Source organism: Cetorhinus maximus, chromosome 2 (genome assembly GCF_964194155.1).
Source record: "Cetorhinus maximus chromosome 2, sCetMax3.hap1.1, whole genome shotgun sequence".
Taxonomy (NCBI): Eukaryota; Metazoa; Chordata; class Chondrichthyes; order Lamniformes; family Cetorhinidae; genus Cetorhinus; species Cetorhinus maximus.
This window is the reverse complement of record NC_135880.1, coordinates 65,018,168-65,037,798: the sequence shown is the minus strand read 5'-3', so window position 1 is coordinate 65,037,798 and position 19,631 is coordinate 65,018,168. Positions and strand designations below refer to the sequence as shown.

Genomic DNA, 19,631 nt, shown 5'->3' with positions numbered 1-19,631 from the left:
CCAGCCTAATTCAATGGCTAAAAACTAACTCTTCCTCAGCATTCCAGTTCTCAGCAGGAATACGCATCTCAGGCCAACAGGGGAGCTGAAATAAAGAAAATATACTATATGGCACCACAGAAGAGTTTGAATAAGTTGAATGAACAAACTGCTGTTTTGAACTTGATGTTTTAACAGGCTTTAATTTAGAGACAGCACCTTGGACAGATTCGCTTTTAAAATAAATGTATTATGGGTACACACAATGCCAAATATTGGTATGTCAATATAATAGACACCGAGCCCGCGGATGCTCAAAAAGTGTCAGTTTCAATGGTGGTACAGTTTGTGGTTTGATGTCTAGGGAAAAAGGCATATACCTTTACCCCAGTGCTACTTTGAATACAAGCCTTGAGAGGATTGAGAAGAGATATATTTCCATCAGAAATCTGAGTCGTAGGGCACATGACAATTTCTTCCTTTGCATTCTAATAGAGGCAGAGAGGAGGGGGAAGAAAAAAACAGTGTAATCTATCCAGCTTTAAGAGTCAGCTAAGGGGAGGGGATGTTAGGTATCCATTATCTGATTCAGATTCCCCAACAGTTTCAAAGAGCTTTCATTCTGCATCATTTACAACAGTGTTGTCTAATAAATTAGTCAGCACCATCTACATTGTGGTTAATTGGATTTCTTATTGCTAAATAAAAATTAATAGGATCTCAATATTCGTATGTGCACAGCAATCCTCATCCTCTTGCGCATTTGTTGGCAAAATGACATGGAAAGCGGAGATGGAGTGTGCTTTACTTTTTGGTTAATACTTATTGTTTATCTGCAAAAAAAAGAAACTGTGTGCAACATGGGTTAAAATCTCCAGACCTAAACGCTACGGAAAAACCTGCAACAGCATTATGCAGAAGAGAGCTGTCAGCTCGATCACTCAAGCGCTGTTCCAGGGCAGTGGAAAAAAGCAACCTAATCAATAATGAGCTTTTCTAGCAGGGTAGGTCATGGTAAATGGAGAGCAGCATCAAGTTGTGACCTACATATATAGTAAGGGTGGTTCTGTCTCGCTGTACAAGCCAACATCCTCAACAATCAGTCCACTGAAATCAAAATACCACTCAGAACTGGGCAAAACCTAGAGTCTGTACTAAGATATGGAGAGTCTGTTCAAACCTTGTTGGAATTCCAAACGAAAAAGGATGCAAAGTTTCACACTAAAGAGAGTGGTAGAAGTGTTTTTTTTACGTTTTTCAACATTTACAAAGCATTCAGATGCTAAGTTTTGAAAACAGCCTAATTATTACTATCAGAAGCCATTACAAGTCTAGTCTTTGCACAATTAGGCCTTCAGGTATAATATTTCAGTTCACATAAAATTATTAAACACTTGTAATAATGATTCCAATTTTAAATTTCTGCCAACGACTCAACCCAATTTTTATAACAAGATTTTTGTCAAGTGAATTTGTTGGCTAATTTTGGTATTGGAATTGGAATGCTTAATAGGGAAGTATTTTAATTTTTTAAAGAAACTTGCTGGAAATGCAAATTCTTCCATGCTGTGTTCACACAATATGGCACCAGGGACTTTGGGTGGAAGGCAAGCTGCTTGTCAATAGCACACTCTGCCTCTCATTTTTACTGATTTCCGTATTAGTCGCTTGTTCTGTATGAATTGCTTGTTACTCTCTGTTTTATGCTCTAGGGAAAACATTCACTACAGAACCATGATTAATCTAGATGGATTACTTTAACAGGTCCCAACATCCCCCTAATTATGTCGAAAGAAGCCAGTTTTGTTAAATGCACTATAATAGCAATTAAAAGCAGCACCATAATTCACACGCAAATAGGGTAGTGGCTTCAGTTCTCGTTTTTAAATGAACATGCTGTCAGATGCTGGAAACCAAAGGCAAACAGAAAAAGCTCGAAACAACAGGTCAAAATGCCACACGGATGCAAGTTGTAGATGCTGAACGCCATTAATTTGTTTATGCCCATTTGCTCAAGAAATGCAGTTATCAGGCTCTCACTAATCTAAATGTTGTGAAACAGTCATAAACTGTCTTATTTCATTGTTGCAAGGTATAAGAGCTATAAGAACTGAATAATAGGAATCAATACCAAAACTACTGGGAGACATATAGGAATTAAATAAAAATTGAGTGATTAAAATGTAGTCTCCCTTCTTATTCCGAAGGTATCAATCATTATAAGGTACTGTTGTGTGGGTGTCAGGAGTCTTCTGGTACCCTGCTAAAGTTGCCACTTTTTGTCAGAGTCCAAATGAGTGTCAAGATTGCCTAACATCGCCAAAGAAATGAACATCACAGCAAAACCCAACATCTCAGTCTCATGTGATGTCTAAACATGCTCTAAGAAACCTTCATGCTTTTCTCTTTCCTCTTCCTAGCCAAAGAACGCTCAATGCAGTTCAAGCAGCCTGCTGTTAAACATTGTTGGCAGGGGTAAAGTTAAAAACTATACACCCATGCCACTGACATCATCATCATCCTACCCCACCACCACCTATAATTGAACTAGACTGATTGCCACCTTAGCATCCCATTAGGTCTCACGTGTCCGATTTTGTATCCTCTCATCACAAAGACTGCCTTACTTGAACCTCTGCAATATCACCAGCCTCCACCCCTATTTCTCCCTATCTGCTGTCAAAACTTTGTTCGCTTGCACCATGAATGCTGCATCTCATATTTAACCTCCTATAATTTTCATGAAGTTATTACATTTGCATATTAATTGACCATTATCCTCATTATTTAATTCTAGCAATTATCAGTGTAAGTACCTTTTTAATGGCCTGTTAATTGTTAATAGCTGCCCAACGTTTCATGCCCACAAAGTGAAAGTTAAGTGTGAAGTTACTTCTGCTTCTGAATTCTTTCAGAAACTTTTAAAAATATTTCTCCTATTTTCCCTTTGTATCTTCCTCTCCCCTCCCCTCCTCCCCGAATACAATCTTCCGTTCCTTCACGGTTTGCCTTTCTGAACTCAATTAGTGCATGAATTCACCCAATCTAATTCACCTCCTTCTTAGTCTTTCCTCTCTTTAGTTTTCAATCAATTAATCCCATTGATCAAGGAGATAGACTTTTTGTCCTGTGTTTGATCAAGGTCCCAGATGCCCTATTTTTATCATCAAGTCATTATCAGCTTAAACCTTCAGAACACAAAGCAAAAATTTTGAAAATATAAAATGTGTAGTTTTAAGTTTAACTAGTAGAGTCCACTCTAGCAGAATCTGGAATGTGATTTTTTTGAGGTACGATAATTAAGAAAAACTCTTCCTTATAAAGGTACCTTCTGCATATTGGATAATGAGATGTGGTCAGCTTCCCTGATTATCTTGATGCTAAATGTGGCCTTAAATGCCGGTTCATCAAAGCATGGGAAAGCACTTCGTGCTGACGCTGGCTCAAACTGAGTGGCTGCCAATATTCTGCAAAAGAAGAGAAAAACATGATAAACAGGTTCTTCAAAAATGAACTCTACAGTTTGTAGTGTTAGTGCAGTTTCATGGAATTTCTGACTTCAAAGCCTGTATTTTCTTGTTGAATGAGATTAACTGAAAGGAAAACTGAATTTTCATGTTTCTATGGAAACTAAAGCTAAAACTGAAACTTCAGATCTCTGGGGAAACCAAAACTGGTTGAAATCAGATAAAAGACACAGAGCCAAGTTCAGATCACCCAGTGGTGCAGTGTAGGCAGGCTGAAGATGACAAAGGTTGGATCCAAAAGCTGGGAATGGGCAAATACAAGGTTGTTGCAGCTATTTCTGTAACTTAAAGTAATTGACTGCCCAGACTCTGCCATACAGTTTACAAGGTTATTATTGGGGGTTCAGGCAAATGTAGTGTTGGGGGAGCTATGCCGTGAAGACTATCAGGAGTAGAGCCAAGGACGATCTAGAGAACTTTGCCATTTTGATGAAGACTGGGCCTGTGCAACTCTGTTTTGTTGGGTGCTGCTGTCCAATGAGAATCAGTGGGTAAATCATTGCAAAAACAGAGTTGGAATTCTACTTGAGGAAGTTCAGAGCTTTGAAGAACTTTGTGACTGAAATTGGTGCCACATATGCCGAGTGGACTGCAAAGTAAATCTGTGAGGTCTATCTTTGTTGTATCTGCTATTTAATGTATACGTTGCAATATATATTGACCATGATTTGCCTGTTCATTCATGTGTAATTTTTGTTGATTTTGGTTGGGTTGTTAAAGTTATAAAAATGAAATCTTGCTCATTGGTATTATTATTGGGATCATTTGGTAAATTCAGTTATTTTGGTTTGTTGATCACCATGGGATCATTAAGTCTTAAACCTGCTAGGATCAGTTTTAAGATTACAGTGATTTTTCATGCAAGGGTACAGTAAGCTGCCACAACTCTCCATAATAATAAAGCAGTCACTGAGGCCCTCTCATTTGAGACCATTGTTGTAAAGTAAGTCAGAACACCATTATATAGGAGGCAAAAAATTCAATATTTATAAAAAAAGGCATGCCAGTCAAATAATTGCTCTGGTCTCTCTGTAGCGATAGTAGAAAAACATCCTCTACAAAAGTCAATAAACATCACAACCATCAAAAGGGATGTTAAAAGGGCCTCAAATAAAAACAACAATATAGCATCTTTCATGACCTCGAGCTGTCCCAAAGTGCTTTACAGCCAAAGTACTTTTGAAGTGTAGCCACTGATATAATATAGGAAATGCAGCAAATTACACATTGACAGCTCTCACAAATGGCAATATGATAATGGCCAGACAATATGTTTTTTGGTAACATTGTTTGAGGAATAAATATTGACCCAGGACAGATGGAATAACTCCCCTGTTCTTCTTCAAAATATTGCATCGAGATCTTTTACATTACGTGAGGGGGCAGATGTAAAGGCTTAATCTCTCATCGACAAATGGCACCTCAGGCAAAACAGGTGAGGAGGACTGAACCAATCTAATTTCCTCTTCACACCCAATCATTCATCATAAAAGTACAAAGTAGGAGAAATTTAAAACCTGTTCTAGATTATTAAGCCAACAAGCAGATTTCTTCTTTCCCACAAAGATTAACCAGGCATCAGCCAATGTAAAATAAAGTTAGCTGCCAAGAGTGGAAATCTCACCATAAACACACTACCAATTGTCAGTGTCAGAGTGCCCAAATTAGGCAGCAAGGTGCTAGAAAGAAGATATCTGCTCAACTAAACCTTTGTCTCCACTAATGCTGCCACAGCTGGACATTAAATGCTATCAATTGTTTTTAAACTAAAAGCAAGGTGAACAGTATATCTTCATATAGGTCATTAGATAAATGCAGTGTGGGTACAAGGCTGTACAGGTTAGCAAGGTCCCAGGTCTAAACAGAATTAGCTGACCCCCAACTAAAATTATAGAAGGAATACAATAACTGCCTCTTCTAACTGCTAACCTGAGATACCTTCTGGAAAGAATGGCCCAGACCTTCTCCGGATCATCTCTGACTTCATAGAATTGCATGGGAAGTTTGAAGTTCTGATGGGCAACTCCCCTGCACCCTCCATCGCCCCGGGACCCTCTGAAAAAGTCTTCAACTCTTGAGTTATAGTCGAAGACTTGGATGGTACCAACTTACTTACCTGAATAGTTATCTAAGAAGTGACAGAAAAATCCTAGTCTAACTCCTGGGTAACAATACAAGTGATACCAAGGACTCCCCAAACAAACCCCGTACTCTGATCCAACTAGACCTGACCACCTGACTTCTCCACCCCACCCACACTCCGCCCCCCCATCAACCCAACTAGTCCCCGCCACCTGACTCCCACCCCCCATAATCTGACCAGCCTTCACCACCAACTCAGCCCCCTGACTATCCTGACCACCCAAGTTCCCACCTCCAAACATCCTGACCTGATTACTCCCACCACGCGACTCCACCCCCAACCCCACCCTGACCAGACCCAGTTCCCCCAAACCCTCCGTCTCCGTGCCCCCAACTTGACCTGACCCAACCTCACAACCCTACCCAGCTGCCACCCTACCTAATTACCACTCTACCCTTACGCAACTACACATTGAATGATGAATGAACGGATCACTCATTCACTAACACAGTGAGAAGCTTTGGGGCATTCAAACTCTTACCAGAATACAGCAGCTAGTGCTGCAAAAAAGGCACATGGGCTCTGCTCCGATTTCCTCCGTTGCTCCCTCTGACGTTTCCTGCTTTGAGTGAATTCTGCAGGATCCTCCATCGGAAGAAAAATCAGAGGAAGGTAAGCGGGTAGCTTTTTGTCCAATCAGGGCCAGAAACAAGCATTCTGGCTTTGATTGGTTGGGCCTGTGTGTTTGTTCTTTTGTGCATAAGTTGTACCACACATGGAACATAGTTTCAGCGAGATGGCCTGATACTTACCCCTCAGTTCAAAATGAATAATGTATTAAGACAGCCAGAATGGAGAGAAAGAATGCTGGAAACTGAACAAAAGCTGACCAAAACCTTTTGCACTTGCAGCTCAATAAAGGACATTTTCTCATTTTGTTTGAATCTTGCTCACAATATTAAACCAGATGACAACTATTGTAACAAACCCCATGCAAGGTTAGAGTTCCTTATTTTTGAACATCCTTGGGAAAACAAAATAACTGGCCAAGTTCAGACTTGTCAGGAACTCAGCTTAGATTCAAGGCTTAACGCCAAAAGAATTCCAATTCCACAGCCCGCTAAACAGGTACACAAGATTGGTGCACAGGTTTAGTAGTTGAATATGGCTAATTTGCAATCCAGGCCAGATGAAGAAATCCAAAGTTAAAGAAGAACAGTATTTTAAATAAATACCATTTTGTGAGTAGTCCAGTGCCTACTATACAAAAATAAGAAAAAAAAAATTCCATTTATTTATCTGCTGCTCATGTTGTGGCCAAATCACAAAGGTAGTTGGGGGAGGGGAACAGGGGCTGTGAATCAGTTATGGAATTGAAGGGATGGGCAAAGGTGGTCCAATTTTCACCTTTTTCCTTAGAAAAAAAAATATCTAGAGTATTGCTGAAAAAAAGAGAGGCATGACAAAGCTTTTCATCTTGCACTCATCAGGACACTTCACAAGAATACCAATATAAGGGGAAAAGAACAATTTAAACTGTGTGGGAGACAGTGCTGATTGGTTGTCAAGTGGACTCTGATTGGTAGAGGCATTGCCATGGAGAATGCACCAATTAATGGTGACTGACAGTTAACTGCCAAGCATTGTTTGAAATTTAAACCAGACAGCTTGACCCTGATTGCTCAGGGCAATGCCTTGACCAATGAGTCAGTAACGGCTGTCACTTATTTTGTTTAGCTGAAACAGGTGCAATGTTCTTTCTGTCTGCAAAGAACAGGGCCCTGTGTATTAATATTTTGCTTCTAGTACATGAAAATGCACCACACTGTGAGGCCGACTGATGAGCTTAAATTGGTTGTTAGCATAATTCTTCGCACACTGGAGTATTTAGCAAATTTTGTCCAATCGTAGAATCACATTTAATGCCAGATACTGTATTTTGAGTTTTGCAAGCACGGGCTGATTGTGTATGGTCTGTACCTTGCCTGTTGCAGACAGCGGCTGGGACATGCTGTTTAAACCATACTGGTTTAAATTTCAAACAATGCTTGGCAGTTACCTGTCAGTCACCACCAACTGGCGCATTCTCCATGGCAATGCCTCTACCAATCAGCACTCTTCTCATACAGGATAAATTGCTGTTTTTCTCCTTATCAGGACACTTTGCAAGAATACCAATATGAGTGCAAGATAAAAAGCTTCAACATCTTTTTTTCAGCAATACTCAGTTCTGTACTACCAGACGAAAAAAAAATCTGTTGGAAAATGCTGACAAAGCCACACTTACTGACCATCATTGCTAGACACTTCAGAGGCATAAGATTCAAATATGTAATGTGGACTCAAATCATGTCTAGAACAGACAGATTGGAGGTGGTAGGTTTCCTTTCCTGAATGAAGCACTTGGGTTTTTAATGACAATCTGGCATCTTGAATGGCCAAGTTTGAGTAACGGATAAATTTATTAACTTCACATACAAACTGTAGATCTCCAGTTTTTGCCACCACAAAGCACAGTACTAATACTTAATGGCATATTTTGAGAAAAACAAAAGACGCGTCAACAAAGTGGCACAAACAGATGTGTTCTAAGACAATGGTGCACAATAGGTGAAATCAAACACAAGTGAAAAGGTTTATTTCTTTCCAAGTGTCTTTTAACCACAATACACAAAATGGACCTATCATGAAATGGTAATTACATTAAGAAAAATATACTGACAGGAGTTGGTTTACCTTGTTTTGTTTTTATCTTGATAGCTGCTTTTGTAAAATCCAGAAAAACCATCAGACAGATTTGCTGAATATTCCAGATTCAGAATGTGTGTTTCTCCTTTCAACAATTTTGGGTTAACTTTAATCGCAATTTGCTGATGTTGTAGATACTCCAAAATCTGGACATCCTTTGATTGACTAGATGCTTTTGGAGTAATGGTTGCTTTGGTGATTTTGAGACCATAGCTGTGGAGAGTGATGTTGTTGGTGTCCTCCTTGGCTAGAATGGTTATTTGCACAGAACCTGTAAAATTCATGGTGGTGAGATTGGGATGCAAAGAAAGATCATAATGGACTGGTACAACAGCATTAGGCAATCTAATTTTTGGCCAAGGAAATACCTGGCCATTGGTTGCCAAAGGATATATGAGTGTTAAAGTTGTGTTCTTTTTATGGCAGCCTTCTTTGGTGAAGGTACATTTTGGCAGAAAGTAGACTACCATTGCTATTGAAAGTATAATCACCACAACAAATGCTCCAACAAGTACAGTCCGAGCAGAAGACAGTGAACAAAGTCCCCCTGACGTTTCCCGATTATAAACTCCTGACAGGTTATTGCGGTGATTGGAACTTCTGTTCATGAACGACATGCCTAACAACCTTGCAGATGATTCATAGTCTTCTTCATCATCCTCCAGGTCATGCTCTCCCAAGCCACGGACCAGCAACCGTGAACTACGTGGCTCATATTCAACTTCATCAGGTTCCAGAGGATGAAGGCGTGGTTCCTTGGCCAGGTCGACTACATCTGGCTCCTCTTCAAACATGCTATTTTCAATCATGTTTCTAGGCAACTGGGCCTGCTCTGAAAGACAAAATAATTTCAGATATATTCAGCATATTTACATTATCTGGTACCACACTAATTACCTCCAGCAGGTTCAAGGCCAAATGTTCTACTGGTGAAAGTCAATCCCGTTTCCACCAAAATACAAAATGAATATTGGATGCTATGCCTCATGCAACTAATGCCCTGAAGATTAGAGGCCAATTAATTTTAACAATTACTCATTATACTAAATTAGTTATTCAGACGTGATCTAATTTGGGGGTCTGGCAGGGAGGTCGGGGTTGAGGTGTATCCTAAGCAGCAACAGTCAAGTGTTCTGGAAAGCAGAGAGCAAATTGGATGGGGATAGGAGGAAAGGAGGAAAGGAAAATTGCAACAGGAGGCTAATGGTAGTCAGTTGTTATGAGACAGCCTTTCGGTAAAGCTGAGTTATTTAAAAATCCCAGAGGGAAACTTTAAACAACTGTCATAACCTAAGTGGTATGTTTGAGATGCAACTCTAAATTCAGGAATCGGACAACCAGTGCGAGAGGTTTTATATTAAACTAAATGAAACATTTTATTAATTTACACAAGTTAAGTATATACACGTGGCTACAAATTACTAGTATCATAATTTTTAACAAATTCCCAAACTAATCTCCATTAAGGCAACAGCAACCCATAAACTTAACCAGATACCAGGCAAAGCATTTCACTGTATAAATTCAAAATTAGGTTCCTTTCCCTTTAGCTCCTGTAGAAATAGTTGTAGGCTTATAGCTGCTTTGATCTTACATTGCCTCTGCTCTGCACACACAAAAACTGTTATCCTTATACCTAGCACAGCTCATTGAATGACCAGGCTCTTCTAACAATAAAACCCCTTTCATAGTACCAATTTTATTAGTAATTTAAACATATTGCTTGGTCTCTGCTAGCTAGGTGCCAGATTTCACTCACTTTCTTGAATGCTGTATTTAAAAAATGCAAACGCACTCAACCTCTCTTACATCTCAATACTAGTACACATCAAAGCACCCAGACTAGCTGGCTTTAATTAAATTAAGACACACTCACAGATTAAACCGTTTTTTTTAAAAGAAAAATATTTTTCAATAATATTGTACACATTAATAGCTTCATGACATCAGTACAAAAAGTAATATTACAATCATATTAGATCAGAGACAAAAATTGAATTAACATTATTTCATATGTCTACAGAGAGTGAATTTGACAGAGTTAAGAATTATTCTAAAATTCTGATGATCTGCATCTTGTGTAATTCCAGGGCTCTCAAGTGCCACAATGGTTGAACAATAGCATGGAACTAAAATTGTTCTGCAAGTAACTATAAAAATTCAAATTTCAAGAGCAACAATTAATTCAACCTTCACAATTCTCTTCCCTTGGCTTGCAGATGGAATATAAGGTTCCTTAGCATTAGCCAGTATTGTAGTGATTATTCAAATTTAGCTACCAACATAACCTGTTGATTGCCAAATGTGAATAATGAAAATGATGGTGATCAGAGCATCATGATTGGCTCATTCCATGCCTCCTTATCAGAAGACTGTAGGGCCTCACTGCTCAAACTAGGAAGGCTCTAGGATTAACTAATCCAGCACCGATGAAGGATAAAGCCTGGATCTTTCTGGTAAAACTATGGTGAAATGTTACGGTAAGTAGTGTCAAAGTTATAACCCAAGGTGCATCTTTAACATGATGAATGTGCTCATATCCGTCATAGGTATGAAAACACACAAAATAAACTGTTCTATTCATGTGTTGTATAAAAGTGATTAAGATGTCAAAAGGGCATTCTTGACTCGTGTCACCAGAGACAAGAATACAGATAGATCAATTTACTTAACAGTGCTGGTGTCTTAATATCCTGACATGCATTTCCCTGTTAAAAAGTCCAATCGCAGCAGGTACAGTATAACCACATTTTCTAAAAAGTCAACAGTTAGTACAAAATCTTCTAGACAAGTCTAAACAAATTCAGATACCTAAAAACTATAAACACACCAACATTCTAGCGTCATTGGTAGATTAAAGTTAAAGGAAAGCAAGGCTGTTTCAAAAAACAGAAGTGTAATTTATTAAAAGTTTCTAAAACGGCCAGAAATAAGTCTACTTTTTCTCTGTAGAGATTCCATTACCTGACCTAAAGGTTTCTGTCTGCGAAGCTAACAGATCCTATCTCTTTCAAGGATAAGGTATATTACAAAATGTAAAACAAAATTTCAAACTGATATGTGGAATTATATGCTCCAACCACCAGCCATTGATATGGTTCAATAAGCCCAATTGCACCATTAACATTACCCTCCCGACACTCAATCTCATTCTCAAATGTTGCAGCCTTTTGTCCATCAAGTAAGAGAGATTGCAGGGCTAAGAGATGCTACTTAAGTAGCCTTGTGAGCTGCTGCAGCACATCTTGGGCATAATACATAATGCAGTCACAGTGTGCTGGTGGAGGAGTTGAATGGCCGCGGTGATAATCAAGAACACTGCTTTGTCCAGGATGATGTCAAGCTTATGTATGGTTGCATCCATACAAGTTTGTGCTGAGCATTCCATCATATTCCCAAGTTAAGAATTATTAATGGTGGGGAAAAAAAGGGATCTGCTTTGAAAACAGCGCTGTGAACTAGTTAAAATTGTTAAATCTGATGAGGAACTCTTATTATTACCCTAAAGAACTTAACAAGGTTGATAGCACAAAGATTAAAAATATAAACATACAACCAACTAAGAGTTTCTGCTGTGAAATAACTAAGACACTTTGAATACTCAATCTTCAAATTATGTCCAGGGCTACTTGCAACAGCAGATATCGAAAACTCCTATCACTGAAGCAACCAACCACAAACAATAATCTGACCAAAAATCTGGCCATAATCTGGCTTCAGCATGGTACAAATCAAATACAAGATGGAAGGCTGCCTAAAAATAAATTGTTACCGAACGCATATTGTAAGATGATGGTTTGCACCGTGGTGATCAACTCTTAAGCAATTGCCTGGTATGGCTCAGGAACCCCACTCTGACATGGCAGCATCTGTTGTATTTGCTACAGAAGAAAACCGTGGGCTGAGATGGTGCACGATTCACTCGCCTTAGTTTTCTTTGGGCCCCTTTCTTGGCCAGCTAAACTTTTCATTTCTGCTTGCCTCTTCCAGTGCCCTTTCAAACAGTCAGCCTCCAGAGGTCATGACCATCAGCAATCATTGTTAGTGTTATTAGCCATCTTCATATCTCACTTGCTTGTAGCAGAAGAATGGATGCCCAGAAGGTCTTTGGGTGAACGCCATCATCCATCCAATGAACTCAGCTGAGCGAATCAGACGTCGTTGGTTTAGCAATGAATGTATGCTAATGGAATTAGCACACTCCAGGACGTCAGAGTTGTTTACCTTGTCCTTGCCAAGAGACACCAAGGATACGTCCAAGACTGCAAAAGGTGGAAACTGTTTAGCCTTTTTTTCTGCCCAGCAATTTGTTGTCCAGGTCTTACCATTGTAGAAAAAAATGTGCTGAGGACACAGGCTTGTAGACTCACAGTTTGGTGTTCTCAGTCAGGTTGTTGTTGTTCCACACTGTCAGGTATTATAATTCTCATAACATTATTGCAATCTATTGTAAAATAGAGTTATAGTGGGATATGTCTGTATGTGTGTGTGTGTGTGTGTGTGTGTTTGTGTGTGAGAGACTTAATTGAATTAATCTGGGTGCTTTGATCTAAGAAGAGAAGTTAGGTTTGAAAAGTTAATTAGGTAAACATGGAAAAGTTTAGAAACGTAGGGGCCAAGGGAACATATGTATTTTTAAATAAACCAGACTGGATTGTTTCCAAAAGAGGGAGTGAAATGTGACACCTAGCCAGGTGAAGTTTAGAAACAGTCTCTTTATTTTTTTCCCAAAGATCACTGGCAAAACTTAGTGCTACGAGAGGTTTTATTATCAGGGAGATAAAGTCCAGAGACATTGTGAACAAAGGGTATTTGCATTCAAAGAGGGGAATGTGTATAAAGAAGAGAAGACTGTTCGTAAGATAAGGCATTTTAAGATCTTACAAGTGTAAAAAAGCCTTCAGCGTCTATGCCTCAAGCTGCTGTCTTCAAAAGGACTGAAGTTAAGAAAACTCACTTTGAATTTGAATTGTTCAGGGTTTTGTGTTTCTATTCCTGGGTCTTTTAAAATCTGTGTCTTACTGTTGGGAGTCAGATAAGTAGGGGATTTGGAAGTTATCAAAGTAGCAATTTGTAGATCTATGTATGTATTTAAAAATCATTTCTCTTATTAATAAATATTTAATTTAGTTTTATAGAAACCTATAAGACTTTGTAGCCTTATACTACTGAATTCAAGGCACTCATCTCAAAATTTATACAAATTGCAAAACAAGTTGTGGCAGTTGTTTCCAGTTTCCCTTTGGGATTTGAACTCAGCATTTACCATCAGCCGTGCCACATCACACACTCTTACTCAGCTTGGACATAACAGCTGCAACTTTTATGATGTGCGTGTCGATTACAACATCAAGTGACAGATTGCTGGTGGTTGTAGAGTCTAGAAATGTGAACATAACAACCGCCTCCAGCTCACATTGTCAATGCTGATAGATGGCAGTATGGCAACATTCTGCATCACGACATTTGTCTTCCTGATGCTGATGGTCAAACCACCCTTTAAAGGCATGAGAGAATCTGTCTGCTTGCTGCTGAAAAAGTGTTCTTCAGTATGGAATGTTTGTGTGGCATTGTCAGCATACAGCAAGTCTCTGATGAGGACTTGGTGCACCTTTGTATTGGATTGCAGGCAAGCAAGGCTGAACAGCTTTTCATCAGTTCTGGTATATAAGTAGGCACCCTCTGTAGATGGCCGCAAGGCAAATAACAGCAAAGAGAAGAATATGCCAAAGTGCGTCAGTGCTGGAACATAACCTTGTTTGACTCCACTGTGGATCATAAATGGGTCCAATGTTGCCTAAACATAACTAACCTTATCCATCTGGTTGCCATGGAAAGAGGAGATCAAATTGAACAGCTTCGGCAAGAAGCCAGTTTTCTCCAGTAGTTTAAATAAACGGCCTCTGCTCACATGGCCGAATACCTTGGTAGAAATCGATTAAGGCAATATATAGTGGCGTTCACGGTATTTCTTTTGTAGCTGCCAGACTGAGGTGGTCATGAAAATTATAGATCTTCCTGTTCTGAAACCAGACTGGGAGTCGAAGTAGATACTTCAGCCAGGATCTGCAGTCTCACAAAAGCAACATGGGCAAATACCTTTCCCATAATGCTCAGCAGAAAAGGCGTCTCGATAGCTGTTACAATCACGGTGGTCACTTATTCACGTACAGAATCACAACCTTTACATAACATATACCCTGGGGCACCGCCTCCACCCTCCAGCAAATGCAGAGAAGTTTGTGCAGATACTGCAGGAGCTGGTTTCCGGTGCCTGATGAGTGCAGGCAGTCTAGCATTAGCACCTGGAGCTTTGTCCATGGCAAGTGAGTCAATGGCTTTGCTAATCTCCTCCACTGTGGGCTCAATATCCAGTTCTACCATGACAGGCAGGGATTCTATGGTGTCTGTATACAGCTTCCTTGGTAAGTATTCAGTTTTCTTCCCTATGGTATAGCTCAAGGTAGTGTTCTGCCCATCTCTCCAACCATTTATTTCAGTCAATGGTGACCACCTCTGCCTTTGTTTTTGATTGAGCCGTTTTCTTTGGTGATGGACCCGCTGTCTTCTTGATTCCTTCATACATGCTCCTGACATTCATTCTGGCAAAAGATATCTGGATATTTTGGCAAAGTTGTAACCAGTAGTCACTGGCACACCACCTAGCAGTCTACTGGACTTTAGTTCAAGTGGCTCTTAGTGCATTCAGTCTTCACAGTCAGGTCTCTCCTGTATTTGATGAAAATGAACCCCTTGGCTTCAATGACAGTTTCCATCACAGTGAGGTTAGCCTTGAACCAGTCAGCATTTTTCCGCTCTTGCTTCCTATATGTTGAGTTCAGTATTATAGATGGTATGATGTATGTTCTATTTCACTTCTGCAATTTGTGTGGGAATGCCAGAGAGCGCTTGTTCAAATCAAGGAATTTTTTTTTTTGTTTTTTATTTTTTGGTAGGCAGTATGACAAAGATGGCATTTCTGCTTTGAATGAAAACACTGAATGAAGTACTGTGGATGTACCTACACCACATGGGCAGCAGCACTGTAAGGAACCACCACCACCACCACCATCTCAAGGGCAATTAGGTATGGGCAATAAATTTTGGCCTACCTAGTGATGCCCACATCTCATTAAAAAATTTTTTTTAAATCTTCAAATGCTGCATCCTCACACTGATGCACACCAGGGAGTGATCTGTATCACAGTTAGCTCTATGGTAGCTGCAAGTTGAGAAAGCTGTTCCGAGAGTCACGCCTGGTGATGATCAGATTCAGTTGCTGCCAATGGCCTGATCTTGGATATATATCTCCAGGGCACCTCGGGGCATGGTTTGTTCTGAAGTAAGGTGTTGATTGCACAAAGCTCATGGTAGCAGCCAAGTTCAAGCATCCTTTCTCATTTATCTTTCCTGGATCGTGATGTCCAAGGCATGCTTCATGGTCCGCATCCACTCCTGTGTTGAAATCCCCCCTATTTATGTTCTGGCTTAGGGATTCTGCTGATAGCAGTGGCAAGCTCCTCACAGAACTGGTCCTTCACCTCTGCAGTAGAGCACAGTGTTGTAAACTCATGAGGTTAATACTTCCTGTTGAGTTGAGTGGCAGATGGAGAGAACATATTCTGAACCATTTGTGGAGGGTTCTATCATCGAGTGTAGCGAGTTCCTTACAGCGAAGCCTACCCCTTGCTCACTCTTTTCCTCTAAACTCTTCCCCCGTCAGATGTGCATGTAATGTTTTTCTTTCAGTGATTCGCTCTTGGCAAGCCTGGTCTCTTGTAGGGAAGCTATGTCAATGTTCAGCCTAATGAGTTTCATGCCGATCATGGCTGTCTTGCACACGTTGCAGATCAGCTGGAAATCATCTGTCAGTCCCTTGCACATAGTCCCGACGTTCCAGCTTGCCAATCAAAGAGTTAGCATTATGTTTCTTTTTGTCTGTTTACCTGGTGTGATGGATTCTGTGCACTTATTGAACAGAGAATCTAAGCTCCAAGCATCCTTTGAAGCAGATGGACCATGGCAGGTCAAAACATTACTAGTCAGGTGCTGCCTGACTTGAGGTGAGCGGTAGCTAACCAGTGGGACACAATGGTCCTTCCCACCAGAGAGGGCCTGAAGCACTCATTCTATACATCAATCAAGTTGATTTTATTACTTGTAATTGCTGTCTACCATGTTTTGTTATCACTCTCAGAATCGCAGAATAGTTATAGCACAGGAGGAGGCCATTCAGCTCATCATGTCTGCACTGGCACTCTGAATAAACAATTTAATCGGTGTCATTCTCCTGCCTTCTCCCCTAACTCTGCACATTCTTCTTTTCCAGATAACAGCCTAATTTCCTTTTGAATGTTTTGATTGAACCTGCTTCCACCACACTCTCAGGCAGTGCATTCCTGGCGTTAACCACTCGCTGCGAGAAAAGTTCTCTCATATTGCCTTTTCTTCTTTTACCAATTACTTTAAATCTGTGCCCTCTCGTTTTCGATTCTTTCATGAGTGGGAACAGTTTCTCCCTAACTACTCTGTCCAGACCCCTCATGGTTGTGAATACCTCTCATGATTGTGAATATCTCTGTCAAATCTCCTCTCAGCTGTTATTTCACAAAGGAAAACAGTCCCAATTTTTCCAAATTATCTTCATAATTTAAGCTCCTCATCCCTGGAACCATTCTTGCGAATCTTTTCTGCAATCTCTCCAACGCCTTCACATTCTTCCTAAAGTGCGGCGCCCTGAACTGGGCGCAATACTCTAGCCGAGGCCAAACTATTTTCTTATACACGTTCAACATAACCTCCCTGCTCTTGTACTCTATGCCCCTATTAATAAAGCCTAGAATACTGTATGCTTTAATAACTGGTCTCTCAACCTGTCCTGCTACCTTCAAATGATTTATGCACATTTACACCCAGGTCCCTCTCCTCCTGCCAAGCCTCCTCAGAGTTCCTCTGAAACTTTAGCCTGGGGCAGCGAGTTACTCACTTTCCGTCTGTCGCCACAAGGAGGCACAGCTGAGGACTCGCTGATGGAGAGACTGTGTACCAACAGGGAGAGACTTATACATTTAGCTCTCTTTTGCGCTTTAATGCTCGCCAGCGGTGTGGACTGGAAATGAGAAACAAACTAACAAAAATGCTTAAAAGTATGCAAACTTTCTTCACCCAGACACCTGATGCAGCATATCGATCTGTTGGACACAGGTGTGGTAGATATTCTAGACTGTTTTGTTAGCAAATCATGTTCCAGTGACACATGCATTTGGATGTAGCTGGTTTGGTTTCTGACTCTGCATCCCTGATTCTAGGTTTAAACTGATGACTAATCCCATCAGTCACACATCTGGCAATTGATCTCCCACAGCTCATCGTGTGACCTTCTGTTTGCAAATGATAGTAATTAACTGAAATCATGGAATGGCTATCTTACACCCATATAAAGCACCTTTGGTGAATGACTTCCTGTGTCTCTCTTTCCATAGAGATTTTTTTTTGAGCAGTCACCAATATTTGTTTTTAGCCCTGTAAGCTGAATTCTGGGGGAAAAAAAACCTACCCATAATGCACGATGAAATGACAATGCATTTTGAGTTAGTAGCATGTGTATGCACTTAAACTTCCCAAATTTTACAGTGGCTGGAGCAGAGAGCTGTCTATGCTCGAGAGAGAAAAAAAATACATTTGGGGCCAACGCCAGAACTTGACTTATTTTTTCTACTCCCTCTCAGTGGCATTATTGCTGCAGATTTAACCAATATAAATTTCTTCCTTCAACACAGTTTCAAGCAATCAAATATATTGATCCACCATCTTCCAGACATACATCAGTAAATATTTTACAAGATTTTGGCTATTTGACAACTTGGAGCAAGTCCACTTGCTACTGAAGCACTAATAACTTTGTCATCTCCAGATTCAACTACTCCAATGTCCTCTTGGACAGCTTCCTACTCATAACTCTTTACCTTCCTATCCTCCACCCTACATAAACTTTAGCTGCTCCAGTCTACAGTCTATCCCACACCCTGTCCTCTTCACCTAACACCCATGTTCCTTCTGGCCTACATTGGCACTGTCAAATTTAAAAGAAAAATTGTTAATTTACATTGAAAAATGTAAGCATTTTCATTTTAAATGATATAGTGGCAATTCAATTACTTTCATACATTTGAATGCTTAAGATCTGTTAACATCAATCTAATCAGTAAAATTGTTGTATTACTAGAACAGAATATTTGAGTATTGCTGAAAAAGATACTTCATTGTTGCAGCTTTTTGTCTCACACTCATCAGGACAATTCTCAAGAAAATACCAATGTCAGAGGAAACAACACATTTATACTATATGAGAAGAAGAGTGCTGATTGGTTGGCAAGTGGGCTCTACATTAATATACAGGGCCCTATTCTTTGCAAACAGAAAGAACATGTAAACACATTGCACCTGTTTCAGCTAAACAAAATAAGTGACAGTCATTCGCTGACTCAAGGAAATGCCAAGGCCAGAGTCAAGCTTCCTAGTTTAAATTTCAAACAAAGTTTGGCAGTTAACTGTCAGTCATCATCAACTGATGCATTCTCCATGATAATGCCTCTAACAGAGTCCACTTGCCATTACAGCTGTTAATGCCAAGGTTTTTTCCTTTGAGAAAATCATTGCTACGTAATACTGCAAACATTTGTGCATTGTTTGCTTCAACATGTCAAAGGCCATTATTAAGCTTGCAGTTGTCAACACATCACTTAACTTTAGATACCTGTTAATTTTTTTTGTAACTATTTAGCAACTCATTTAATAGCCATCTTGTGAGCATTTCCTTTTTGTTCCCAGAAATTCTTCAAGTAAATTAAACTGTTTCACTTCGACATTAAATGTCAGGCAGGAATGTGGCTTGTGATGCCTGATACTTATGTGCCACTTCCCATGGTTAAACCGCACAAAAGGTTGAGTAATTTATTTCTGATAATTAACTGAATATTTCCCACCTGAAACTATTAGATTAGGTATTGAGTGTGAATTTTGGTTAGATTGTTTTCTCTCTGTATAAAATCTGCCCAAAATACCAACTATCTGAAAATAGCACCTACAGCAACTTTCAGCACTATACTAGATTCAACTGAGAGGAAGCAGACCTAATAGGGAGTGACACTACAAGCTTTAACAACCAGCCTGCCAAAGGTATTCTGTTCTAAGAACCAACACCTAATTCTAGCCAGTAGACAAACTACACAACTCAAATACAAAACCACAAGTATGGAACAGTGAGCAAAGTGGGTGATTTCCGAGAAATTTCT

At 39.8% G+C, this 19,631-nt stretch overlaps 1 protein-coding gene across 1 annotated transcript in view; it reads right to left on the bottom strand.

Annotated features, from left to right (window-relative positions):
• lnpep (leucyl/cystinyl aminopeptidase) overlaps positions 1-19,631 on the bottom strand; it is a 140,303-nt gene that overhangs the window by 91,553 nt on the left and 29,119 nt on the right. Inside the window, exons 2-3 of the mRNA XM_078565686.1 lie at positions 8,326-9,169; positions 3,308-3,446 (exon numbers count right to left, since the gene is read on the bottom strand). Of these exons, the coding sequence (XP_078421812.1) occupies positions 3,308-3,446; positions 8,326-9,169 (983 nt within the window). The remainder of the gene's footprint in view (positions 1-3,307; positions 3,447-8,325; positions 9,170-19,631) is intronic.